Here is a 24,096-nt window from a genome sequence, read left to right on the forward strand (position 1 = left end):
TTTCAACTAAAACCTTGTGTTAAATAATTTTCAAACTTGTGTTAAAAGGTTTTAAGTTGAAAAAGGTTGGGTGTTGAGCCAAAAAATGGCTCAACCGGTTCAACCGGTCGAGGAACCGGTCAACCGATTGTGCTCGTCCGGTCGAGTATCGGTCGAGGGAGGCCAAAAGTTTCTCTCTCTCCCAGTGACCTTCTCTTCCCGGTCGAGGTAACTCTCTTCCAGGTCGAGGTCCGGTTGAGGCCCAACGGTCACCTGCCAAACATTTAATGCTAACGGCTAGTCAACCGGTCGACCCCTAGCTCAACCAGACAAACCCCCAAACGGCTAGTTTGACTTTTCTCTTCTATAAAAAGGCTCTAATCTTTATTGTTTAATAAGCTTAACCTTCCCAAATCATTCTTGATTATATTTGAGCTTTGGAAGAGTGTTTTTGAGTGCACCATTGTTTCATAACTTGCATATCTTTAGTGCACCATTCAATCCTAGTTTTTCTTGTATCTTTGAGCCTAAAGTTCTATTACTAGGATTTTTGTGAGATCATTATTTATATATCTTTGTGAGGAATTTTCTCAAGTGAGGGGTATCACTTGAGAGGTTATTCAAGAGAGGGATATCTCTTGAAGAAGTGTAAAGGGTGCTTGGAGCCAAAAGTCCAAGAGGGTGAATTGGAACCATAATCCAATTGTAAAGAGATTGGAAGTTTGGTTGAAGCTTCAAAATAGTGGAACCCTCACTCGGTTAGGTGAGGAGAGTGGACGTAGGCAAGGAAGTGCCGAACCACTATAAACTCTCGTGTTTGCACTCTTTTTTCCCTAACTCTTTTAAATTATATGCAATTGTGTTTATTTTGTTTATTATATATTTGTATATAATTGTCTCTTATTTTTGCATAGTTTATATTTGTGAAAAAAATACCATTACCCTATTTACTCCCCCTCTAGGGTGATTACCATAGTTTGGATTAGCCTCAAATTCTTAACAGATTGCGTTTTGGAGTCATCGTATAGAGTCATGCGTTCAACCACCTAGAAACTTAAATGTACTTAATATTCCACGAGCATTCATTAATTACTGCGAGAGTGACTCTTATATTAATTTAGATTCCATGATATTTCGAGTATAAAAGTCATTAAGAGCTTTGATGTTACGTTAAGAATGAATTTGTAAATATATAATTTGATTTATATGATTTGATTACATGTCAAATTATCTACTAATATAAGTTAACCATTTGTAAAAATAATTTTTTTATAGTAAAAAAAAATATATTTTTTCAAACTTATAAAGTACGTTTGACAAATTTTTAATAAAAAAGAATATTTTTAAATTTTGTTATAAAAATATGTTGTTTTTAAAAATAAATTTGACCGCTTTTTCGTTGTTGTTTTAATTGAAAAAATAAAAAATATTTTTAAACCTTTTGTATTATTAGTATATAATTATGAAGTTTAAGAAAATTATTTTCCATATATATAAGTTTATAAATAAAATTTTATTCTTTAAATAATTGACAACAACTCTTAAAAACCTTTTCCTAGTAAAAAAGGGTTTCCAATTTTTCTTCATCGTATTCTACTAATTTTCATTAAATTATCCTTAAATTTTGCTTCCATAGTCTAATTTAATTATTTTAAGAATATATACTCCCTTAAAAAAACTTAAAATTTAGGTATTGTTTGGTAATTGTTTTTAAAAACAATTTTGAAAAATAGTTTTTGAAAACTATTATCTGATTTTTGTAAAGTCTATTTGAAAACCTAAAATTTATTTAACATATTTTTAAAAATAATTTTTATATCTAGTATTTTATTTTTAATAATTCTACAGGTTTACATAACTATTTCTTAACAATTTTCAGAAAATAAGTAAAAATAACAAAAAATAAAAAATAAAAATATTTTCTCAAAACAATCTATTTTCTATTCTTAAGAATATAAAATAAAAAACAAATTTTAATTACTAAATGTGTTTTCTGCGTTTTATGTTATAAATAATAGAAAATTATTATAAAAAATAATTCTCAAACATACCTTTAAATTTTTTTATTGGTTAGACACGGAAAAAAAATTACAAATTAGATGTATGTTGATTAGAAAATAATTTCACAAATTAAATTTTTAAATAATTACATGATTAAAATGCTCATAATTTTCAAATATTTATTATCAGTAATTTCATAAGATAGTTTTTAAAATATATTTTTTTATTTTGAAAATATTTATCTATAAATATTATCATTTCCTTTCTATGATTTTTTTTCCCTTCAATTTCAATTACTGAATTTTAAAATTTGATATTTTATTTAATTGAAAAATTGGAGAAAATAAAAATAAAAATAAAGAGAGAGAGCAAAATCGGAAGAATAGAAATGGAATACAAAGTAGATATGTTTTTGGATTTGTTGATATAAGCTTGACAAAGCTCTCTGCCTCACTTCTCGCACTCCAAACAAACCCTAACCCCTATCCTCCAATCCCCACCCTCCATTTTCTAGGGTTTCGTACGATCCTCAATCCAATCCGCACTCTCTCCATTCGATTCTCTTCAACGTCCCTGGCGGATCGCTCATCGGACCACTGCAGTTTCCACCGATCTCTGTCTATCTTTCCGAATTCTCCGTGTCAAGCCATGGATGGTGATTCGTGGAGTGCTCGTTTGTCCTCGGCTACAAAGCGGTATCAGTCAGCCCTGCAGTCGCGATCTGGTGAGCTTGACAAGTTTGGTTGTTGTGTTTTTTTTTTCGGTGAGGAAATGGAGGTGAACGAGAGAAATTTTTTTTTTTTGGTAATCTGGACTTTTTGGTGTTTGGACCAGATTAAGCCCTAGGTTAGGAATTATTTTGTTTTGCTATTCTGTTTTTGGTAGGTGAGGCCCGTCAGGGAATGGAAGAATGGGAGAAATTGAAGTTCGGGAATCTCCAGGATTTTATTTGAGCCTAAGACAGAAAAATATTTATTTTTTGATGATCTGGAAATGAAGGAAAAAAAGTGGAGTTGTTTTGTTGTGTCCTGTTTGGTAGATGAGAAAATGGAGGAAAATATGGGGAATTGCAGGTTTGAGGTCTTGTATTCTTGTTGTTTAGGTCTGACCAAACTTAAGATAGAAAATATTTGTTTGTGAATGTAGGAAATTGCCTGGAATGGGAATTTTTCATTTTTTGTTATTTAAACCGAACTGCCCCTGAGGTAAAAAAAACATATTCGTTTTTCGTTGCTTGCCAAATGAAGGAGAAAACAGGGAAAGTCTTCTCGTTGCTTCTTGTTTGGTAGATGAGAAAATGAAGGAGAATGAGGGGAATTGCCAAATTGGTGTTTGTATCCTTGAACTTTTGTTGTTTAGACCAGACTGAGCCTAAGATAAAATTAATTTGTTTCTGCTCTGTTTTGGTAGAGGAGGAAATGGAGGAAAATGAGAGGAATTGAAGACTTGCAGTCTTGGGTCTCTTACTGTTATACCATACTGAGCCTATGATACCAAATATTTCCTTTATGTTCTCTTGGTAAATTAGAGAATGGAGGAAAATGAAAGGTCCTGAAGTTTTGCAATCTTAGATTTTTTGTTCTTGAGGCTAAACTCAGCCTAGGATAGAAAAAAAAGGAAGAGGAATTAATGTTTTGGACTCTGAGGTTTTCTGGTTTTTAGATTAAATAAAGAGAGAATGAGCATAATAAATGCATTAGGTTGCAGAAAATGGAGGGTGAGAAAAGAATGGAAAATTTGGAGCTTAGAGTTTTTTCATTTGGCTGGCAAGAAAGTTAAGAGAAAATAACAGGGATTGAAAAATTTAAACTTACCTTAATTTTTTGGAACAAACAGTTTCTGAGATGAAAATTCCTCCTCCTTTATGTTCCATTTGGTTACTGAGAAATTTAAAACCTCAACTCTACTAAGTGTGACATGGCTAATAGAATGAATGTTAAAAAAAAAGGGAAATAGAAGAGCTTTGAGGCTCAGATTTGTCATCATGTAGACTTAAGAAATTGGAAATGTGCATTCAACTGATCCTAATACCACTGTTTGTTTGCTGGGAAAACAAAAGACGGAAGGACTTTGTTTAAATATCAAGCTTTTGGATTCTGGTTGCTTAAAACTAAACAAACACCTTTCTTGAACTTAGATTAACATTATCATTTGGCTTGTACATTTTCATTTTACGTTCAAGTCATGACATGTTTAATAAACTTTCGAGGAAAGGGAATATTAGGAAAGAGAATCAGAGTGAGAAGGATAGAGAATGCAAGGTATCGAAATTGAGAATTTCATTGGAGTGTTCACAAATTTGTCAGGAAACATACTGAGAATGAAATTGCTACCCTTTGAAGTGTTTAGTACTAGTAGAGGAAATAGAATGAAATGTTTAGTTTTATTGTAATGACCTTATCCATTTTATTTTAGATCTATGATTGCAAAGCAAAAAAACATGTTAAATTGATTGTGCATAGGAATAAAACTTATGTCTGCCTATGAAAAAAAAATCATAGGAATAAAACTTGTCTTGAATTCTAATTGAAAAACAAAAAACTCATGTCTTAAATTTGTTATAATTTTACATAAAAAAAATTCTACCATTACTTTTTAATATGCAATTATTTATAAAATTAACAACATTTCATAATTAATTTATCTCTTTTTTATTAATAAAAATTATTAGTGACATAACAAATAACTATAACATGAATAATGCACTATAATATTGGGGGCATGATAATTATTGCTTATTTGGAGGCACAATGGAAAATTAGGCAATCAATGCACAAAATTCGATTCCTCAAATTTGAAAAATCCAATTCATGAAGGAGGGTGGGAAAACAAGTTTCCTCATATTTGATGAATGAGTTTCCTCAAATTGTAGTAGGGCCCACACAAACTTTTCATTCTGAAGTCTAAGTAAACAGAAGCGTTGGAGGAATGGAAATGAATTCCTTTCTATTGATTCTGGGTGAATCAAGTAGACATGCCTTTAGTTGCTGAGTAACAGATGGGAAGGAAAGGGAATTTGAAAATTTCAGTCTTTGTTCTTTTTGTTGTTTAAGCCTGAGTAAATAAAAACATGCCAATCTGATGAGCCTAATACAAGCATTTAGGTTTGCTGATGTAAGCATTTCACAGAAAACATAGGATTCAAAATTTAATTTTGTGTTTCTTTCTTCAGCCACCAGTTTAACAGTTAGATTTCTGAAGTTCATGGATTAAGTATTAGTTGAATTTGTTCTTAATTTTACTTTAATTTGAATGTTATGTTATTGATGTAGATATGTTCATGGGATTTGAAGAATTTGATGGAGATGAAGACATAAGGGAGGAGTTTCCTTGCCCATTCTGTTCAGAGTATTTCGACATTGTGGGATTATGCTGCCACATAGATGATGAGCATCCTGTGGAGGCAAAGAATGGGGTATTACTCATTTTCTGTATATTGATAACCAGCATTCCTATCCATGGCAATGAGATCAACTACTGTTTTATGGGGTGGGGGGTCCGTACTATTGGGAATTTGACAATGGCACCTATAAAAAATATTTAACAATGGTAACTAAAATGTATGTTGCTGCTAAGGTTTATTAGTTTTCATTTGTATAGGATACTAAATTTGAAAGACTGGATATTTAGGTTCTTGTTTATTATGTAAACATGATTATTATAATCCTAATTATGTTTTGTGGTAGTTTCTCAAATAGGTTTGTTGCAATTTAGGAGATCTTTATTTATTTTAGATAGTGGATAAGAAGTTGTTCCCTGATGGGAAGGCGTTCAAATTGAAGTTTAATTTTTCTGATGATGGGTGTTGTTTATTTGCAGGTGTGTCCAATTTGTGCAATAAGGGTGGGGGTTGATATGGTTGCACACATAACTTTGCAACATGGGAGTGTTTTCAAGATATCCTTTTTCCATTGTATTGGTATTTATTATCATGGGTCTTTGAAATCATTTTCTTGCACCACTCTTGAATCAGTTTTTTGGAACGTCATTACAAAATAATTTGCTTGAGCATTTCACGTAACATTTTCTTCTGAAAAATGAGTTTTGCCTGGAGTTGATAGGTGTGGAGGTCAACCATTGAACATAGATGGTTTGCGGTAAATGTCATTTTAAAGAAAGATTTAAGGCCTCAATGAATATTTAGTACCTTGAAGGCTTGAAACAAATGGACCTCAACAAATGGGGCATTGATTAGAGCCACCTAACTTTCCTTGACAACTGAGTTTTGTATTTGTCTTTGTTGATTTTTAAGGTAGATTTTCTCCATGAGCATCTTTAATACAATGCGCAAAATTTTCAAGTCTTTGTGCATGGTCCACACTTTTTTAATTTAATGTTTATCAAGGATATTGTCAGATTTATTTATTTATATATCAAAATTTGGAAATGGTATAAATATATGGTGGTATCTCCAATATCTGATGGTGGTGATATATATATATATATATATATATATATATATTTATTCAAAATTTTCATATTTTGCCATTAATTTCTACCCATGATTTTAAATTGACAGATTCTATCAATATCTTCTTATTTCCAGAAACTTAATGCAGTTAATATTCTAATGTTTAGTATGGCAATGATGGATTTAGCCTTGTGTTCTGGATTACTTAACAGAAAGTTACATGCAGCGCAAGAGGAAGACACGTAAAGGTGGTTCTCATTCAACTCTTTCTTTGTTGAGGAAAGAGCTTCGAGAAGGAAATCTACAGTCCCTATTTGGGTCATCTTCCTGTATAGTCTCTTCATCCAGTGCAGCACCTGATCCATTGTTGTCATCATTTATTTTGCCTATGGCTGATGACTATATTGGTGTCCAGCCTCAGCTTTCGGCTCAAACAACCTCAACCAAGAAAAACTCAGATGAAAATGTATTAGAAAGGTACATAATTGCATTCTCATCTTGTCTTTGCATGTCTTCCTTTTTGTGTTTGATTAGTTGTGCATGAAAAATGGTATAGATGATCTTTGCCTATAAAATTTTTCAAAAGAGAAATGAATGAAAAATGGTATAGACGATAATGATACTCCATTACAGCCATCTTATTTGTGTGATATTACAGGGGAATGAGCCCTCTAAAAAAATTGCTCTTTAAATGAACAAGGACATGTGCATCTTGGGGATGGGTTTGTGTCGTTTTTTGTTGGATGTAACTCTTAAGATTTTCTCTTGGAAAAATCTGTGGGGGTGGGGGGGATGGGTAACTGGCTCAAAAAAAGTGGTGAGAAAGGTGCTTTCATATTTTCATCATTCGTTTGAGGAGGGTCATCAAATTTTGGATGTGGCCTTTATAGCGAATGAAGCCATTGACTTACAGTTGTTGGAACTCTCATTTCTCAAGACAAATCCATGATTGAGAGGTTGAGGTGGTGGCGACTCTTTTTTTTTTTTTTGGGTGGTGGTAGGGGGGGACTACAAGGTCAAACAATTAGTAGGGACATTGAGGAAAATGTTGTGGTTGAATTTGAAGTGTGGCAAAGTTTTTGTTAAATATTTCTGAAAAACCTAAGTCCAATTGGGTTACACCCAGAAAAAGAAAAAAAGGGGAAGGGGAAGGGGGGGTTGTTTGTTAATGAGTGTATTTTAAAATTTTCTTAAATAGGGAGTTGAGTTTTTAGCCCAATTAAACCTGGAAGATATCAAAGATAATTATAATAATCAAAGTAACCAAGATAAGAAAAACATATGTGATGGATACAAGAATTTTTATGTGGAAAACCCCCACACTAACTGTGGAGATAAAAAACCACGGAGTCTAAGACCTCTAATATAAATACACTATTCGAGATCAAGTTACATAGATTTACTTGATTGCTTACCCTAAGACTTACTCTCTAGTATCTACAACTTGATCCACGCACGTGATGCAACAATCTCCAATTGCTTCTAGTGAATACATTTCAGCACTACTGAAGGGATGCAGGTCTTCAAACAACCCAAGATTCGATAGTATGAATCTTTCTTGAGAGTTTGGGAATATGGTGTGACAAGGTAGGCTTACTCCCATGAAAAGTGTCCACCCCTAGAAGGGTTATAATAGGGTTGATATAGGCATAAAAGCCATATGGGAATTGGTATCTCAAAGTTCCCAAACTCGATTTGCGTGAGTAATTTGAAAATATTTTACCATATTCTGGTAGATTCTGGTAGATTCTGCTTGAGCGCACTTAACCACCACTTGTTCGCCTTGGGTTGAGCATTGGTCAAGCGCTTGAGTGGCCCCAATGCTTGAGTGTTGTTACCTTGCTTGAGCGGTCCCTGCAGTTTTTAAATATTTAATAAAACATTTTTAATTCCAGAAAAATACCAATCCTTTTCATGCCCCTTTGATCACCTAACTTGCCACAAGCCAAACCTTTTTAGACGTACCTGTGACTTTCTAGTTGAACGAACAATAACCTCGAATCTTTAATGGAGAGTAAGTCGCTTTCTAAAAAGTTTCCTGAGTCAGAAAATAAATTGGAACAAAATTGTCAACACATGAAAATATCCAAAGATAATTTCTTCTCTGCTTTGTTTAACAAAAGGATGGAGAATTTATGTACCAGCATGGTTTGGAAACTTTAGGTTCCATTGAGGGTTGACTTATTTTTTTTCTTGGGAAGCTATGTGGGGAAGAATCTTGTTCCAACTCAAAAGGAGGGGACTGCAATAAAGAACTTCTAACAATCATGTTTGATATAGCCAAACAATAATTTTGGTTATTTCGAATGATAGGGTTGCAAGATTTTTATTGTATAAAAATTTAATACAAATGTAGTTATATTCCCCAAAATAATCATAATGAATTTTGTTTGAAGAAAAAAACCAGTTTGCTTCTAGAGCTAGACTATATGACATTAAGTTTTTGTCAATAGTTAATTTTGATATAACAATAAATTAGATTTTTTCAAATGATTAGGTAGAACTATTTTGATTGCAAAGAAATTTAATAAGGAAGTAGTTTTACATATCAAAAAAGAAAAGAAAAAGGAAGTGGTTATGTTTATCAAAATCATCATGCTGGACAATGCTACAATAAAGAACTCTTAACAGTCATTTTTTAAATAGCCAAACAATAATTTTGGTTCTTCTGAATAATGGGGTTACAAAAATTAGATTGCAAAAAATTTTAATACAGATGTAGTTATATTCCCCAAAATCATCATAATGAATGTTTGGATGAAAAAAATCGGTTTTCTTCAAGATCTAAGCTATATACTATACTATATTAAGTTTCTGTCAGTGGTTAATATTGATATAACAATAAAATTGATTCTTTAAAATGATCAAGTAGGGCAATTCTGATTGCAAAGAAATTTAATAAGGAAGTAATTCTGTTTGTCAAAGTCATCATAATGAGTTGTCATGTGAAAAAAGTAAATTTGATAACAGATGAGGATTTCCTTTCGAGCATGGTTTAGAATCATAGGGTTCCATTGAGGGTTGACTCTTTTTCTTGGGAAGTTACATGGGGAAGAATCTTGGCCCAACTCAAAAGGGGGGTGAAGATGTCAGAAAGATGCTAATTGTATGGAGGAAAAAGGAAACGACTTATCACATCCTCCTTCATTGCATGAAAACAATTATCTTATGGCAACTGATTTATGCCCTATTTGGAATAAAGTAGGTGATGTACTCCTCAATAACAAGTGTCCTTTTGAGCTGGTATGGATCATTTGATGGGAAGAAGAGCTGGTAGAGTAGTTTATTTGTGGCTATTTTAGATCATTTGGAAGGAAAGGAATAGGAGAATGTTTGAAAATATAGAAAAAACAAATCAAGCAATTAAATAATTCTTTATGTTAAGAGTGTAGGTTAGAGTGTACATAGGAGATTCCTCAATGTCCATGGTGGGTTTAACTCTAAGTAGGCAAAGAAAATTGTTTTTTCTCTCTTCACTCTAATTGGTCTTGTAGTGCCTTCGTATACGTCATGTATGCTTTTGGTGCCCTCTAGTTCAGTGCTTCTAATATATTTGATCTTTGCTTATAAAAAAAATGGCTATGTGGAATAAGGCTTGGTTGATTGAGTTGAGCTAAATATCGCTATTTGGAACAAGGCTTAGTTGATTGAGTTCAACTACAATATTTTGAGTTGAGCTAAATATGACTACTTGGAATAAATCTTAGTTAATTGAGTTAAACTACTAGCTTTTTAATGAAGTATATAATGTTGTAAACTTTAGTATGAGGGGGATTGGTACACCTTTACAAAAAGGTGTTTTGCATTCATATTGAAGGTTCTATTGGATTGCGGGGAACCCAGGAGAAAATAAGTGGTTAAAAGGAAGGGATGCATAATTGCTACGACTACCCATGTGGGGGTACCTCCACTAGTCACCCTATTTGATACCAACAATGGAACCAATTGCTATGACTGGATTTCGCATGGAAGTTGTCTTCTGTTCTTTAGGTGACATTTCTTTGCAGTTTTCATGCTTTGGCTTTCTCACTTGGAGCATGGAAGTCCCTTTCTTTTATTGCCCCTAATATTGCAAAGGCCCTCAGCCCTAAGATGTGAATTATTTTTAACTTAACGCTATCCCATTTCTTAACCCATTTGTTATAGGCTGCAGAGGGCAAAACAAGCCTCTTCAGATCGGCTGAGAGGGATTTCTCATGATTCAAGCCAGCAGATACAGTTTTACTTGGAAACGTATTTTTATAATAATTTAGTCATAAAACTTGTGGATAGAAAAATGAATTGGGGGAAGATACCAAAATTTGTGCCGCATTTTTTCTTCTTTTTGTTGGATCTGCGTATGCTATGTCTTCTGTTTCCTAAAATATTCTTAAAAAGTACTAGCTTCCTTGTATTATGGTGCTCACCTGTTTAATAAACCATAGTTATCATGCTCTCCTGGATCTAACATTTTAGTTTTTGGTGACAGAACTGTCCAAACTACTCCCTTGTCCATCAAGGATCAGGAAGAGAAGGCAAGGAGATGTGAGTTTGTTCATGGGATGTTGTTGTCCACCATTTTCGATGACAAGTTATGAAGAGGTTATCATCATGGCATGCTGCTGCTATGGTCTTCAGCTTTGCAGCCAAGAGCCCCACGATCTATGGTTTGTTTGTAGTGCATATTTCAATGTATCAAACGCCAATGAAATAAAATGGTAGGAAATGAATGTAATTTATGCTGGCATGTGGAGTTTAGGAGTTAGGCTTGCAGAAAGACTCTGAATCATCTTATATTTTGAGATCATAATTAAGGGAGAAAAAAGAAAAGAAGCCCCTTTCCCTCTTATCTCTCTTCTTACAACTTGCATATTCACTAGAAGTTTCTTCCCATTAATTCACCAAATTTGGAACTGCACACGGACGTTATTTCTTTGATTATGGTGTTTTAGGTTTATTGGATGGGGGCGACTGTTCATGAACCTTTTAACCGTGGCCCTTTTCGCATGTAGTTGCTCAACTTAGACTTGTTTTTCTGTAAAAAATTCTTCCTCTGGAAATGCTTCTGCTGGTGAAACCCACCAGCAAGACTGTTGTCAATATTGGCAGTGGCAGATAATGTAGTTTCCATGACCATCGGTACTTTATAAACGGATGTAACACGAGGACTTCTCAGAGGAGATCACCCACCTAACATTCCTTTTGTGCAAATGGAACTCTTACCAAACAACCCTTTTCCCATTCCATCAATGTGGAACTCCCATACAACCACACATTTCCAAGATTTACGATGGGTATAAATAATATTACCAATAAGTAGCCCTTCTTTCTTTGTCTTTCTTCTGTGATAAATCCGAATTTGTAAGTCATAATCAGCAGAATTTTAAGACCACCGGAGAGTACAAGTGTACAGAAACTTGTGTCTTTGGCTTCCAAAGAATAAATGTTAAAATGGGTGAGAACTAATCAAGTAAGCAGAGAGCCCATTTGGGTTCTACGTAAATGATCTTAACAACAAAATCCTGTCTGAACTCCTAACCAAAAAATGATTGGGTGTGCTGGACTAACTCGCTGCATCACTCCCTAATTCCTAGCCAATGTGGCAGTTTCGTGTTCAGAATCCTCCTCACTACATCACGTACATAGGAGTCAAAGCAACACGAGCAGGAGCTTTTCATCAGACTCATCTGCCCATCTGCTATTCTTTCAATGTGGGAGCAGATGGGCGGTGTTGGCACAGAGTGAACCTCGCTCCTCCTGTGCTCGAGGCCATATGCAGCTAAGATAGTGTGTGTTGAACTCCTTGCCACGTCCTTGAAGGTACTGAGACCTGCACCCAAGGAGGTGAGACAGTATGAGTATGACCCATTGGATGGTGTTTTGAAATTTTATTCAACATAGCAATGATGCATTAGTAAATGGCAATTTCAGGGCTGCAAATAGTGCAAAATTAATCATGAAACTAACATTCCTTAAGCACTAGTTGCGGGTTAAGTGCATTGAACTCATGTGTCAATCCCGCGAAAAAACCTGAAAAACATAGTGGGCTGCTACTCTAGGCTTCTGCCAGAACTGGCCATGCACATGTTTCTAGGAGATGGATGGTATCGTGGTTTTTTGAAGCACAAAGTGGTTCAACTTGAAAGCCGAGAATGCAGCCAAGTCCACTTTCAGTAAACAGAAACTCTCACTCCTAATTTTGTAAGTACATTAGGATGGAAATGTAGCTTCCTATCCTTGCCGAATAAACAGCATTTCTATTGGGACTTCAACCTGAAGCCTTCCACAAGCCCTCTTCAACCCTTTACTGCTTGAGCCAGGCCTGAAGGGCATGTGTGTATATACACAAATGCAAAAGCTAAAATTTCCTTACAAAATCATATAGCAAGTTAATCAAATCTATAAATTAGGGATCCAAACAATCAGGAACATATGCATGTTTATTTGTTTATATCAAAAGGAAGCCAAAGCAAATAAGCAAACATTCAGTGATTGAAGAATATTAAAATCTCAACCTCTTCATATCAAATACACTTAAACTTATGATGCATGTCATGAATCTCAAAATTGTGGGGCAATAGTGATTGATTATAATGAACTTTGACTAATTATAAGCAATAGATAAGAGGGGTTATTAGATGATAAAACAACTATCTTCTCTTTTTATAAGGCAGGACATCTCTATTAAGTTATTAGATTATATCTTTAACTTCATAATCAGTATAAATGCTTATTCCTTTTTTTCTTCCTTTTTTTTTTTCTTTTTTAAATTTAATTTAATTTTATTATTTTCAGGATTTTCAGAAGTTTATGGGTGCATTATTATCTGATAAATGTTCTACAACTATCTCAACTTTAAATGGTATTAAACATGGATAATTGCCATGTAGCACCCATTGGCATGACTATGTTTCAGAGACAAGTTTGACAGTAAACAAAAAGTCCTACCAGATTTACTAGGCTGGTACTAGTACAGTATATTATTCACAATCTTTTGAACGTAACAAGATATTGCTGAAGTGCCCCAAGAAATGCAAGCACACAAAACACATGAATTTCCTATCTTTTTGTATGCAACAAGATATCAGCATCAAAGTAAGAATGCACAGATAAAAACTAATATATTTGAAAACACCCATATCTAAGGCTCTTTCCAGCCTCTTCAACTACATTGTCTAAAAAGAAGGAATGGTATGTGAAGTTGAAAAAAGGAACTCCGAACTAAACTTACCTAAATCAATATCTTTGGACAAGCTTTTCAAATGGCTTCTAACCATTGATTGCAATTGTTCCTTCACCACATGGAAATGGTTCCCCTCTCTAACTGCATTAGGGGATACACTACCGTCTGACCTGATGCTTGATCTGCTGCTGCACTGATGGAGTTGCTCATTACCTGATATTGAATTGAATGCTGAACTGATCCCTACAAGTTCATCCCATAATGTCCCACGGGCAGGGCCAGCAGTAGCAGTAGTAGTTGGAGCCTGGATGTCTTGCCTCCTTGACTGGCTCAATCTTGGAGAAAGAAGATCCATATTTTGCAATGATGGATAGCGGTTGTCCTGTAAACTTTCCTCTAAAAATGTACTGTGAGATGTCCCAGTTTCTAGTGCTTTTGTATGTTGAGATGCTGTATCCAAACCCTGATCAATTTGAGAATTTAAAAAATCACTTCCTGAATTGGGAGCTGAATTCCCAATATTTCTAACGGCCACATGGCTCATTCTATTATTAGAACGGATTTGATGGATCTGACGGTGTATCCACCGTCTCCCTGATAGAGTTGATGCCCCTGATGCTGATACTGGAGAAGCAGCTTCAGCATTTCTGTATCTAGGAGATATATTGATCCCAATACCTTGAGTGAATGGTGTAGACAACAAAGACAGAGAGGTCACCAAACTTTCCCCAATATTTCCAACAGGAGATGGTCTGTCAGACAAGGTGTTCTGTGTTGTTCTGTGATCAGATAAAGGATCCTGGACTTGAGAAGGCCTACAGCCTTCACAATACCAATTACCCTCAGGTACTTCCCGTCCAAGACCAACACAATAGGTGTGTGCAGGTGAATCACAGAGATCACACAGTAACATGAGGCCATCATCCCCACCTTGGTGGCATTCAGTACAGATCACATTCTCATATGGATCAAGATAACCCCTAATTTCTTCCTCAGATGGTAGATAGACCTGTAGCAAAAAAACCATTTTAAAATTAATGAAAACAATAAAGGCATAAAGCAAAGGGAGTAGACATTGTGGGCCAATTTCTTCTTTGTATATCTGCAATATGGTTTTGGGAAAGCAAAAACATACCTGGTCACGCTCTGGAACTTGTATCATCACATCTCTCAAGTCAATTCCTGTGTTTGCTCTTGCAGGCTTGCTGATTGTCATAAACCTCTGCTTGCACAACGGGCAACGGGATTCCACTTTCGACCATTCCATGATGCAACCAAAACAAAAATAATGACTGCAACAGTCTAATGTTCCTCGTACCCTTCTTTTTCCTTCTTCTGACAGACAAATCCCACACACCTGTTTTCCCACCTCATTCTTGACATCCTCAACCTTCTCCTTACCCTTTCTCACTGGAGGCTTTCTTTCTTCCTCAATGGTTTTAGCTGGCAGAGATGCACTCCTCATATTATTCGTTGATCTTCTGCAGAACTCATCTGCTTCTCTCACCTGCTCCCTCTCTTCCTCAGATATAGTGAATTCAAAATCAGATGATCCAGAACTTACAAATTCTGAATCAGATGCTGGAGCCAATCTCCTCTTTCTCTTATGAGATTTTCTCTCTCTCACGACTGGCCTTTCATCTATGAAATCACCATCATTATCAACCTTGGCTTTCTTCCTCGACCCAGTATTCCTTTTTCTTTTCTTTCTCAAACCCTTCTTCAAAACCTTGGAATTTCTCTTTGGTTTCCGGCCTTTGGCAAACACCTTCTTCTGTGAAGCTCGGCTGGCCACCCTCTTATTACCGTTTTTCTTCTTTCTTATTGGCGCCTCTTCCTCTTCATCCTCACAATCCATTTCCTCTGGTGTAAATTCCTCGTCATCCTCATTATAATCCTCATCATAATCCTCATCTTCTTCCTCCTCATACAAAACTTTTTGTCTCTTCCATGATGTTTTAATCCTATTTTTCCTCCGACCCAAAAACTCCTCTTCCACTTCTTCTTCTTCTTCCTCCTCCTCCTCCTCTTCATAATCCTTATCATCGTCTTCTTCATTCAGTACTCTTCTCCTCTTTTTTGATGTTTTGCACCCAATTTTCCTCTGACCAGCTGCACCCATCTTCGCTTTTGACCTAAACCCCTTCCTCATGTCTTCCTCCTCTTCTAAGCTACATAAACTTTCCTCTACTTCATCTCCTTCAAGAGAATAAGAATAGTCTTCTGAATCACCACCATCAGATACTTCAATTTCTTCATCTTCCCCGACTACATAATCCTCATCTGAATCATCTGAACCCTTATCTTTTGACCTAACTTTTCTCTTAAAAATATGCTTACTCCCAACCTTCCCTCCCCTCCCCATCAGTACTTGCACCAAAAACTGTCAAACCCCAATATTATATCAAATCAAACCATATAAATGTCAAGTTTTTCTCATTTTCTAACCAATACCAGATCAAATCAATGCAGATTTGTTTCCCAATTCTCCAATTTCTTCTTTATTGCTTAAGCCCTAATCAAATGAGGTAACAAATTCCCATCAATCTAACATAGAAACACTCTAAGATCCATATCACCCAAAACAAAAACAAAAACAAAAACCAAAACCCCAGATCACAAAATTCAAAATAAAACAGTGTTGATATACCCACAAATCCTTTTTATTTCATATCAAATCCAAAGAAAAAAAAAACAAAGATTCATCAATCATATCCAAAATTACCAGCAAAACATCAAACGTATGGCATACACTGAGAGATAAAGTCTAGATGAAGATGCGTTTCACCATCCAAATCCACTGAATCAAAGTCAAAAAGACATGCGTTTCACCCACCAATCATATTGAAATCATCATCCAAATACACCACCCGAAAAGGGGAAAAAAAAAACTGTTTTCAAAAAGCAAAAATTTTTTAAAAATGAAAATGATGCAATCAGAGGTACAGCATATCATATTCAAATTGGGATTTTACAGAGAGAGAAAATTCTAAAAACAGAAAGATAGGGTTTGGCGTGTAGGCATACCTGAGGGCTGGGAGGAGGGGGAAGAAGAAGAAGAAGAAGAAGCAGCCACCACCGAAACAGATAAAATGTTTCTTTTTGTTTTTGGTTTTTTTTTTTTTTTTTTTTTTTTCGGTGAAAGTGTTTTCTTTGTTTTTTAAAAACAGTTTTATTATTTTCTGAGTTTCGTTATATATACCGTTATTGCACGGAACTGCCTCTTATGTGAACTAGAGTCGGTAGATGTAAGAATTTGATTGGCTGATTTTTTTTGAAACGACAATACTACCCTCCATACGTAGCAACTTGTAATTGGTGGTGCTGAGGATGGAGAGGTCAGAGAAAGAGGAAAATGAAGGCCCAATGTGAACGGGCCTTGGGTTATTTTCTGAAAGTTAGGCACTGTTTGGTTGGATCTTTTTGAAAAGGTTCATTTGTCCCAATCATAACCTCTTTTATTGTTTGTTTTACTTTAAACTATTTTGGGTTTTTTTCTATTTTTTTCCTGCAAAATGGAAGTAGAAAACCTTTTAATTTTTGAAGAAAAAATTCATAAAACTTAACTCCATTTTTGGTTTTTGAAATTTTTAAGAGGAAATGGAAATAAAAGAAAATGGTATGGAAAAGTTAAAGAAAATAAAGAATATTTTAAATTTATAAATTAATTTTAAAATTTATTTCACATATGTAAATTTCTAACTTATTTTTAATTGAGAAAAAAAATCAGAAAAAAGAAAAGAAGAAATTAAGAGTCACAGTGATTCTATCTGTCGAGGTAGCCCAATTCTATCCTAAATTTTTTATATTAAAAAAAAAGTCACAATGATTCTAAAAGTGTTTTTTAACCTCAAAAGTATTTTTTGAAAAAAAAAACAAGATATTTGATAAAATTTATAAAACATTTTTAAACATTCAAAAAAATCATTTATAATAATAAAAAATTATTTACAAACGTATTATAAGTTGAATAATTTTCTTTTTATGAATTATGATAATAAATAAATAAAAAATTAGTAATAAAAAAGATAGTCAAAATTTTGTTTTTTTTGAAAAAAAAAACAAGATATTTGATAAAATTTATAAAACATTTTTAAACATTCAAAAAAATCATTTATAATATTAAAAAATTATTTACAAACGTATTATAAGTTGAATAATTTTATTTTTATGAATTATGATAATAAATAAATAAATAATTAGTAATAAAAAAGATAGTCAAAATTTTGTTTTGAAAATGGAAGTGTTTTTGTTTCTTCCAAAGTGCAAAATCTTGCTTTGGCTTTTATAATTTGTTTATTCTCAATAAAATTCTGAATTGGGCTAAGATACCCTACGGCGCAATCCACAGCTCCTGAGCATTATCATCAATCAGGACCGTGGAAATCATCGGCTGCTAGATCAGAAAGAATAGGCGACTTGCACCGTTGGATTTCCATTCACGTTGAAAACATGCGTAATTGGAGATGTGGCTGCGGAATGGTATTGACGGTGGTGATCTTTTGTATGGACACGTATAGGTGGATGCACGCGTCAATCGGCACACAGCATCGCTCATCTGCCGCCGTTTTGGAAAATGGTTTTGACAGCAAAAGTCAACGTGGCTTGCTCGGTTGCCACATGCGGAAATCACGTGCCATCCAACTCTATGAATGCACCATTAATTCCTCATCTACCCCCCCACCTTTATTTTTTATAATAAATGTTTGAAATGGTTTTTCATTTTGTCTTCTTAGATGTAATGATTTATTATTATTCTATTAAAACTACAATAAGTGGCTATGATTTTAGATATAAGGTTAAAATCATAGTTACCAACCGTGATTTTCCCTGAAAGTTAAAACAACAATTATTGATTATGATTTTAACATGTGATGGAAAAGTAGTTTGGTAAATATTTAAAAAAAATACTATGTTTAGATTTTTTTTAAGGATTAATTTTATGGTAAATTCATCAACTTGGTATCATTCCCCCATGTAATATCGGTCTTTTGAATGAGTTGGAATAAATCTAAAATGTTATAATTGTATGCTCTATATAATCGTAAGAACTTTTGTGAGATGTGATAATCATCATCATAAAAACAAATTGTATTTGTTGTATTCTATGAAGTTTCAAAGTTATTCATAATTTTCATTTAGACGTATTGGAATTGATGTCGATACTAATACGACTTAAAATAATTTATTTTTTTCTATATAAATATTATTCATTTTGATTTAATGAATCCTTATGATTTTAAAACGTCTCTCTACATATGGTATTAAGAATTCCCCTTATCGATATGAGATATCTCATAATTACTCTAAATATTTATGAGATATTTTCACCTCTTCATGTTTTACGGGATTTCAAGTCTTCATCAATTAAGACCATTGTAAGAAGATTCAAATGTTTTACCATGTTCACCCATAAATGCTTAAAGGTGTGATTGCCTCTGGTCAAACTGATCTAGCTCACTAGAGTATGTTGCTTCCTACAGAGAAATTTGTCACCTCTTTGAGCTAAATTGCATAAGTCAACTACTTTGAAACATTTCTATTGTTTTGCACATATAACTTTTTAATAAAATCAATATTTTCAGAATTAGATCGATCAATAAATTAGAAAAATTATCAGTTCACGGTTCACTGGTTGGATTGACGGTGGAACCTATGAAGTCATAAATATATAATTTATATATCATTAAAATTGAAAATAATTATAAAAATAAAAATAATAATTTGGATATTATTTAAAAATTAAAATTTTATTAGAAAATAAGAAAATTAATTTCAAATTAGAAATTAAAATTAAAATCAGAATTTTATTTTAAATTTTGAATTTTAAAATTTATTTTTAAATCAAAAACTTATTTTAAAATCAGAAATTTATTTAAATTATAACTTTTTCAATAATTTAAATTAAAAATGACAAATTTTAAAACTCATCAAATAAAAAAATAACCAATATAAAATAAAATAGATAATAATGGAGATGAGGTAAAAAATAAAAAAAATAAAAATCTGGAAATGAAAGGGGGAGAGGGGCGGGCAAAAAGGAAAATGGGGTTGCACCATGAGGGGCTGGAAGAAGGAAGGGTTGGTAGGGGGAAGGGGAGCGACAGTGGCAACCAGAAATGGAAAGGGAAAAAAAATCTGGAAATGAAGAGGGGAAAGGGGCGGCCAAAAGGAAGAGGGGGGCTGGAAGAAGGAAGGGTTGGTGGGGGGGTGGGGTGCCAACCGGAAAAGGGGGGATGGGGGACTAGGAAGAAGGAAGGAGAAAGGGGAATGCGAAGGAGGCCGAGTGGGGCTGAGGAGAAGGAAGGGGTGGGGAGCGCAGTTGAGGCAACCGTTCGGTTCACCCGAAATCTGCCGGGTCTTCCGGTTCTGACGGTTTGACGCCGGAACCGACTCAAATGGCCGAACCGAATCGGATTAATGGCCGGCCGCCGGTTGGACCGGTTTTTTAAAAGGGTTATTTGATTAAAAGGAACTCTCAAAACCCAATTTTTTAAATTTAATCTTTCACCATTTTTTGGCATCGTCTGAAAAAAAATATCCTCATTATTTTCTTGTAAAAATAACAATTTCTTTTAAAACTTATATGTAAATATTTAAAATAGAAAATGATATTTATGTTAAAAATGGACTACTTTTCCAGAAAAAGCATAGAAAATGTTAGATTTTCAATTTTGAGGATTATTTCATCAATTTTAACCAAATATGTCTTTTTAAAACATTGCTAAGAATGTATGAGAGATTTAAGGTAGATAGATTTAACAATTCTTATATAATTTTTAATACAAGATTAAATTTACATTTTATCTAAAGAAGTAACATTAATTTTTCTAATATTATGATATAAATTTTCTTTTTGAAGAAAAAATTTATATTATCAATTTGATATCATATCTTATATGATATTAGTTGTAAGGGTATTAATTTGTATTGATGGATCATATTCGTATTGTGTCAAAAATTTAGATATTTCATTATATAGGTCAACTTAAACCTAACATGAATGTAAAAAATATAAACCTAAATACTACCTAATTATTAAATAGGTAATACATCGTGTAACTCATTTAATAATTAAGTTAAGTTAGATATTGTGTAAGTCTATATGATTAATATCTCAATAAAATATATTTATGATTTAATTTACTTATTTATTTTTAAAAAATTAAAATGAATCAAATACGAATTAAATAATTTAAATTTATGATTAAAATAATCAACAAGATTATTAAATGAGTTAATTTGTATTATACGGATTAACCAAAATACTACTTATTTATTAAAGGAATTATGCAAGCCGATCCAAACCCAATTATATTCAATTCAAACTTGTAAAAAACATGTTGAATTCAAGTTGTGTTGATGAATTGTATCAAAATTTATCACCCCTTGTTAGTTGTACGATGAGACAAAACAAAAATTATTTTATCGTATTATAAAATGACCTTCATGAACATTATTGCATACATAAAAATTTATACTACAAAATAAAATAAGAATTTGTTAACCTACTACATCTACCCAAGAGGGTGTCCTCTTCATATCTAAAAATTAAAAAAAAAAAATTATTAAAGAAAACTTTAATTCACAAATATATATATATATTACTTAACTTGGTTTAACTTATATTTTCTTTTAGTGCAAGTCCTTTGTAGATTCACCAAACCATAACTACCTCACATTTTAGGTAAGAATAGTTAGTTAACCATGTTGGGGTTTTAATCAAAGGTTTTCTTCATTGATAGGACCCAAGGGACAAATCTTTCCATAATGGGAATGTTTTTAACAATTTGATTAAGCAAGTACTAGGACATTCCACTAGTGAGATGAAGTTGGGTTTGGTTTCTCTTTCAAATGAGGATGCTATTGAGGACAAAATTGGCAATTTTCTTGGGAAAATTCCATTTCTTGTGTCACATTTCATTGAAAACATGTCTCTTGTAGTATGAATGGGCTTGGTTGGTTTGAGGACAAAATTGGCAATTTTCTTGGGAAAATTCCATATCTTGTGTCACATTTCATTGAAAACATGTCTCTTGTAGTATGAATGGGCTTGGTTGGTTCTTCTAATTTCACTTAGATTGGACCCTCTTTTTTGGATTCAAGGTTCTAAAATCATCCATGCCAACATAAAAAAGAATATCCCACTTAAATATATTACCATACAAAAATAATTAGATGTATTTTAATCATTTAATCCCAAAACTCAATCAAATCCTCTATTTTTCTCAATCAATTGGTCATGCAAAGGTCAAACAAGCATTCGATCCCACACGTGAAACAAACCTAACACAATTTATAAACCATCGCTTGTATTTATAGACTATCGAAAAAAATTTAATAGTCCTAGAAGGCAATTTCTAGGATTTTTTTTTCATACCATTTTTGGTCATTTACAAGTAGAGATATACAACTTGGGTTCTTGATGAATGCCTTTTTTTTTTACATTATAGCACCATTTTTCTTGTTCTTAGATGCCAATAATACCATTGTATTTGTGAATTATTTTTATTTTTATTTTTATTTATTTATTTATTTTTTGTGAAGTTTTATTTTTATCTCACAATAATACCATTTTTAACACTTGGGCTTTAAATTTTGTGCATGGAAGAACAGTGAATACCACTAAATGTGGCCATAAGAACATGATATAAAACATTCCTTTGATATGTTTTCTAGAATCAGTGAATTCTCTAATGCAGTTGAGAAAGTCAAGAAAGAAATTGCCAAAAAAAATAAAAATGATAGCAATTTTATAACTATGTTTGCTTACGAGATTTTGAAAAAATATTTTTGTAAATATGTTCATCCTAAAATTATTTTCAAATTTATGATACTTTTCGAGTTATTAATATATACAAAATTGTCTATCAAAGAGACAATTCCTTTTTTGTCTTTTCAAAAAATAATTGCACTTGGTCGACTACCATAGATATAAAAATAGTTTTAAAATTGTCATATTCTAAAAAATATTTTTTTAAAATAATTTTATTTTTGTCAAAATTTGGAGAAACATGAGAAAGAAAATAGAAGAAAAATAAAAAATAAAATTAAAATTAATATATTATTTTTATATAGTATTTCAAAATCATTTAACTGGTTTTAATTATTCCATATAAAGATCAAATAACTTAAAAATACATAAATTACTAACTAATATTTTTTTCTCATATTTTTTTATTGTAAAATCAAATACGAGAAAACCGGCTTCCTCAACTTTTTTTTTTTTTTGCTTTCTTTAATATTTTTCTTGAAATCAAACATAATTTAAGAGAATGAAGCCTGATTGTAGGGGTTTTTATTTATTTTTTTAATATTTAAATGGTCTTGTAGGGTACTTAAGGAACATGGAGGACAAAAAAAAAAGAAAAAGGAAAATACATGTGGAAAAAATCATACAATCTCCCATGCTCAATGACTATGTACTCAGGAGTCAGGAAGACATTGTTCAGCAATAGGGGCCTCCTGGTTTCCTCCACGCAATGCTTCACAGAGGTGTCTGGTAAGGCCATAACCAGATTCCTCCCCCCATCTCCATGACAAAATTCTCTAAAGTTCTTTAGGATATGAAAAGCTGTAAGACTTTTTTCATCATGTGTACCTGAAACCAATCCATATGGTTTCAATAATTCTTCAATTATTTGTTGAGTACTTGGTTTTTATCTAATTAATGGGATAGGGAGGCTTTTAGACCTTTAGGGTACCTCTCAATATCCAATCTAAGAGCCATACAACTAGGACAAAAATGAAAAAAAAAATCAAATTATGCACTATGCTAGAGCTGTAATTCTTGGTAGTCTCGGAATTATGTAAACACCGAAATATTAAGTATTAGATAACTTGATGTACATTGTTGGTTTTCAAACTCTTCAACTTTTTTATATAAGTCGACTGATCAATAAGAAATTTAACAAGTTTAAAATGTGATTTATATCGTCTTATATTTGTAACTTTGCTTTTATGGTATAGTTATTTTTTTCTTTAGAATTTTATGACTACTTGAGATGAAGATATCATATATTAAAAAATGGGTCAATCAATAATACCGATTCAGTACATACCAAAAAATACAATGAGTTAGGTCATACCATATATATAATTATATTCAATTACTTTATATTCGATCAATTTCATTCTTTTGTACTTTAATTTATTATTTATATGGATCCTATATATTTATATTTTAATTTAAATTTCACCATAGATTTTCAATGGATAAGACTAAATTTTGGACCTATACTAAATTCATACCTTTCCCTTTCCTTTAAAAAGAAAAAAAAGGCTAGTTTTACTAGGTTGCCAAAACTCTTGTTGGAGCTCTCACAACCACTACTTTTAAGTGTTGAATCACACAAGCTGTCTACTATAATTAAACCTAAAAATTCTACTAAATTGAGAGTAATAGCTGTAGCCTTTATAGCCCATGATTGTATGGAAGCCCTTTCTCATCTATACTATATGGGAATCACTTTCTTCTAGAAACCAAACAACTCATCACTGTCCTCCTTTTCTCCCCAACTCAAGGCTTTGGGGGAAGTTGAGT

At 32.9% G+C, this 24,096-nt stretch overlaps 2 protein-coding genes across 2 annotated transcripts; one reads left to right on the plus strand and one right to left on the minus strand.

Moving 5' to 3' along the window:
* Positions 1-2,361: 2,361 nt before the first annotated feature.
* Positions 2,362-11,219, plus strand: LOC100254430 (protein DEHYDRATION-INDUCED 19 homolog 3). Its single transcript, XM_002282855.4, has 5 exons — positions 2,362-2,704; positions 5,253-5,395; positions 5,800-5,877; positions 6,612-6,868; positions 10,860-11,219. The coding sequence occupies exons 1-5, from the start codon at positions 2,629-2,631 to the stop codon at positions 10,966-10,968; spliced, it is 663 nt and encodes a 220-aa protein (XP_002282891.1). The 5' UTR covers positions 2,362-2,628; the 3' UTR covers positions 10,969-11,219.
* A 457-nt stretch (positions 11,220-11,676) lies between these two features.
* LOC100240780 (uncharacterized) lies at positions 11,677-16,716 on the minus strand. The gene is made up of 4 exons (XM_059742913.1): positions 16,581-16,716; positions 14,689-16,068; positions 13,602-14,562; positions 11,677-12,200 (listed from the first exon to the last, which is right to left on the minus strand). The coding sequence occupies exons 2-4, from the start codon at positions 15,916-15,918 to the stop codon at positions 11,947-11,949; spliced, it is 2,445 nt and encodes an 814-aa protein (XP_059598896.1). The 5' UTR covers positions 15,919-16,068; positions 16,581-16,716; the 3' UTR covers positions 11,677-11,946.
* Positions 16,717-24,096: the final 7,380 nt, after the last annotated feature.

This window comes from Vitis vinifera, chromosome 14 (genome assembly GCF_030704535.1).
Source record: "Vitis vinifera cultivar Pinot Noir 40024 chromosome 14, ASM3070453v1".
Taxonomy (NCBI): domain Eukaryota; kingdom Viridiplantae; phylum Streptophyta; class Magnoliopsida; order Vitales; family Vitaceae; genus Vitis; species Vitis vinifera.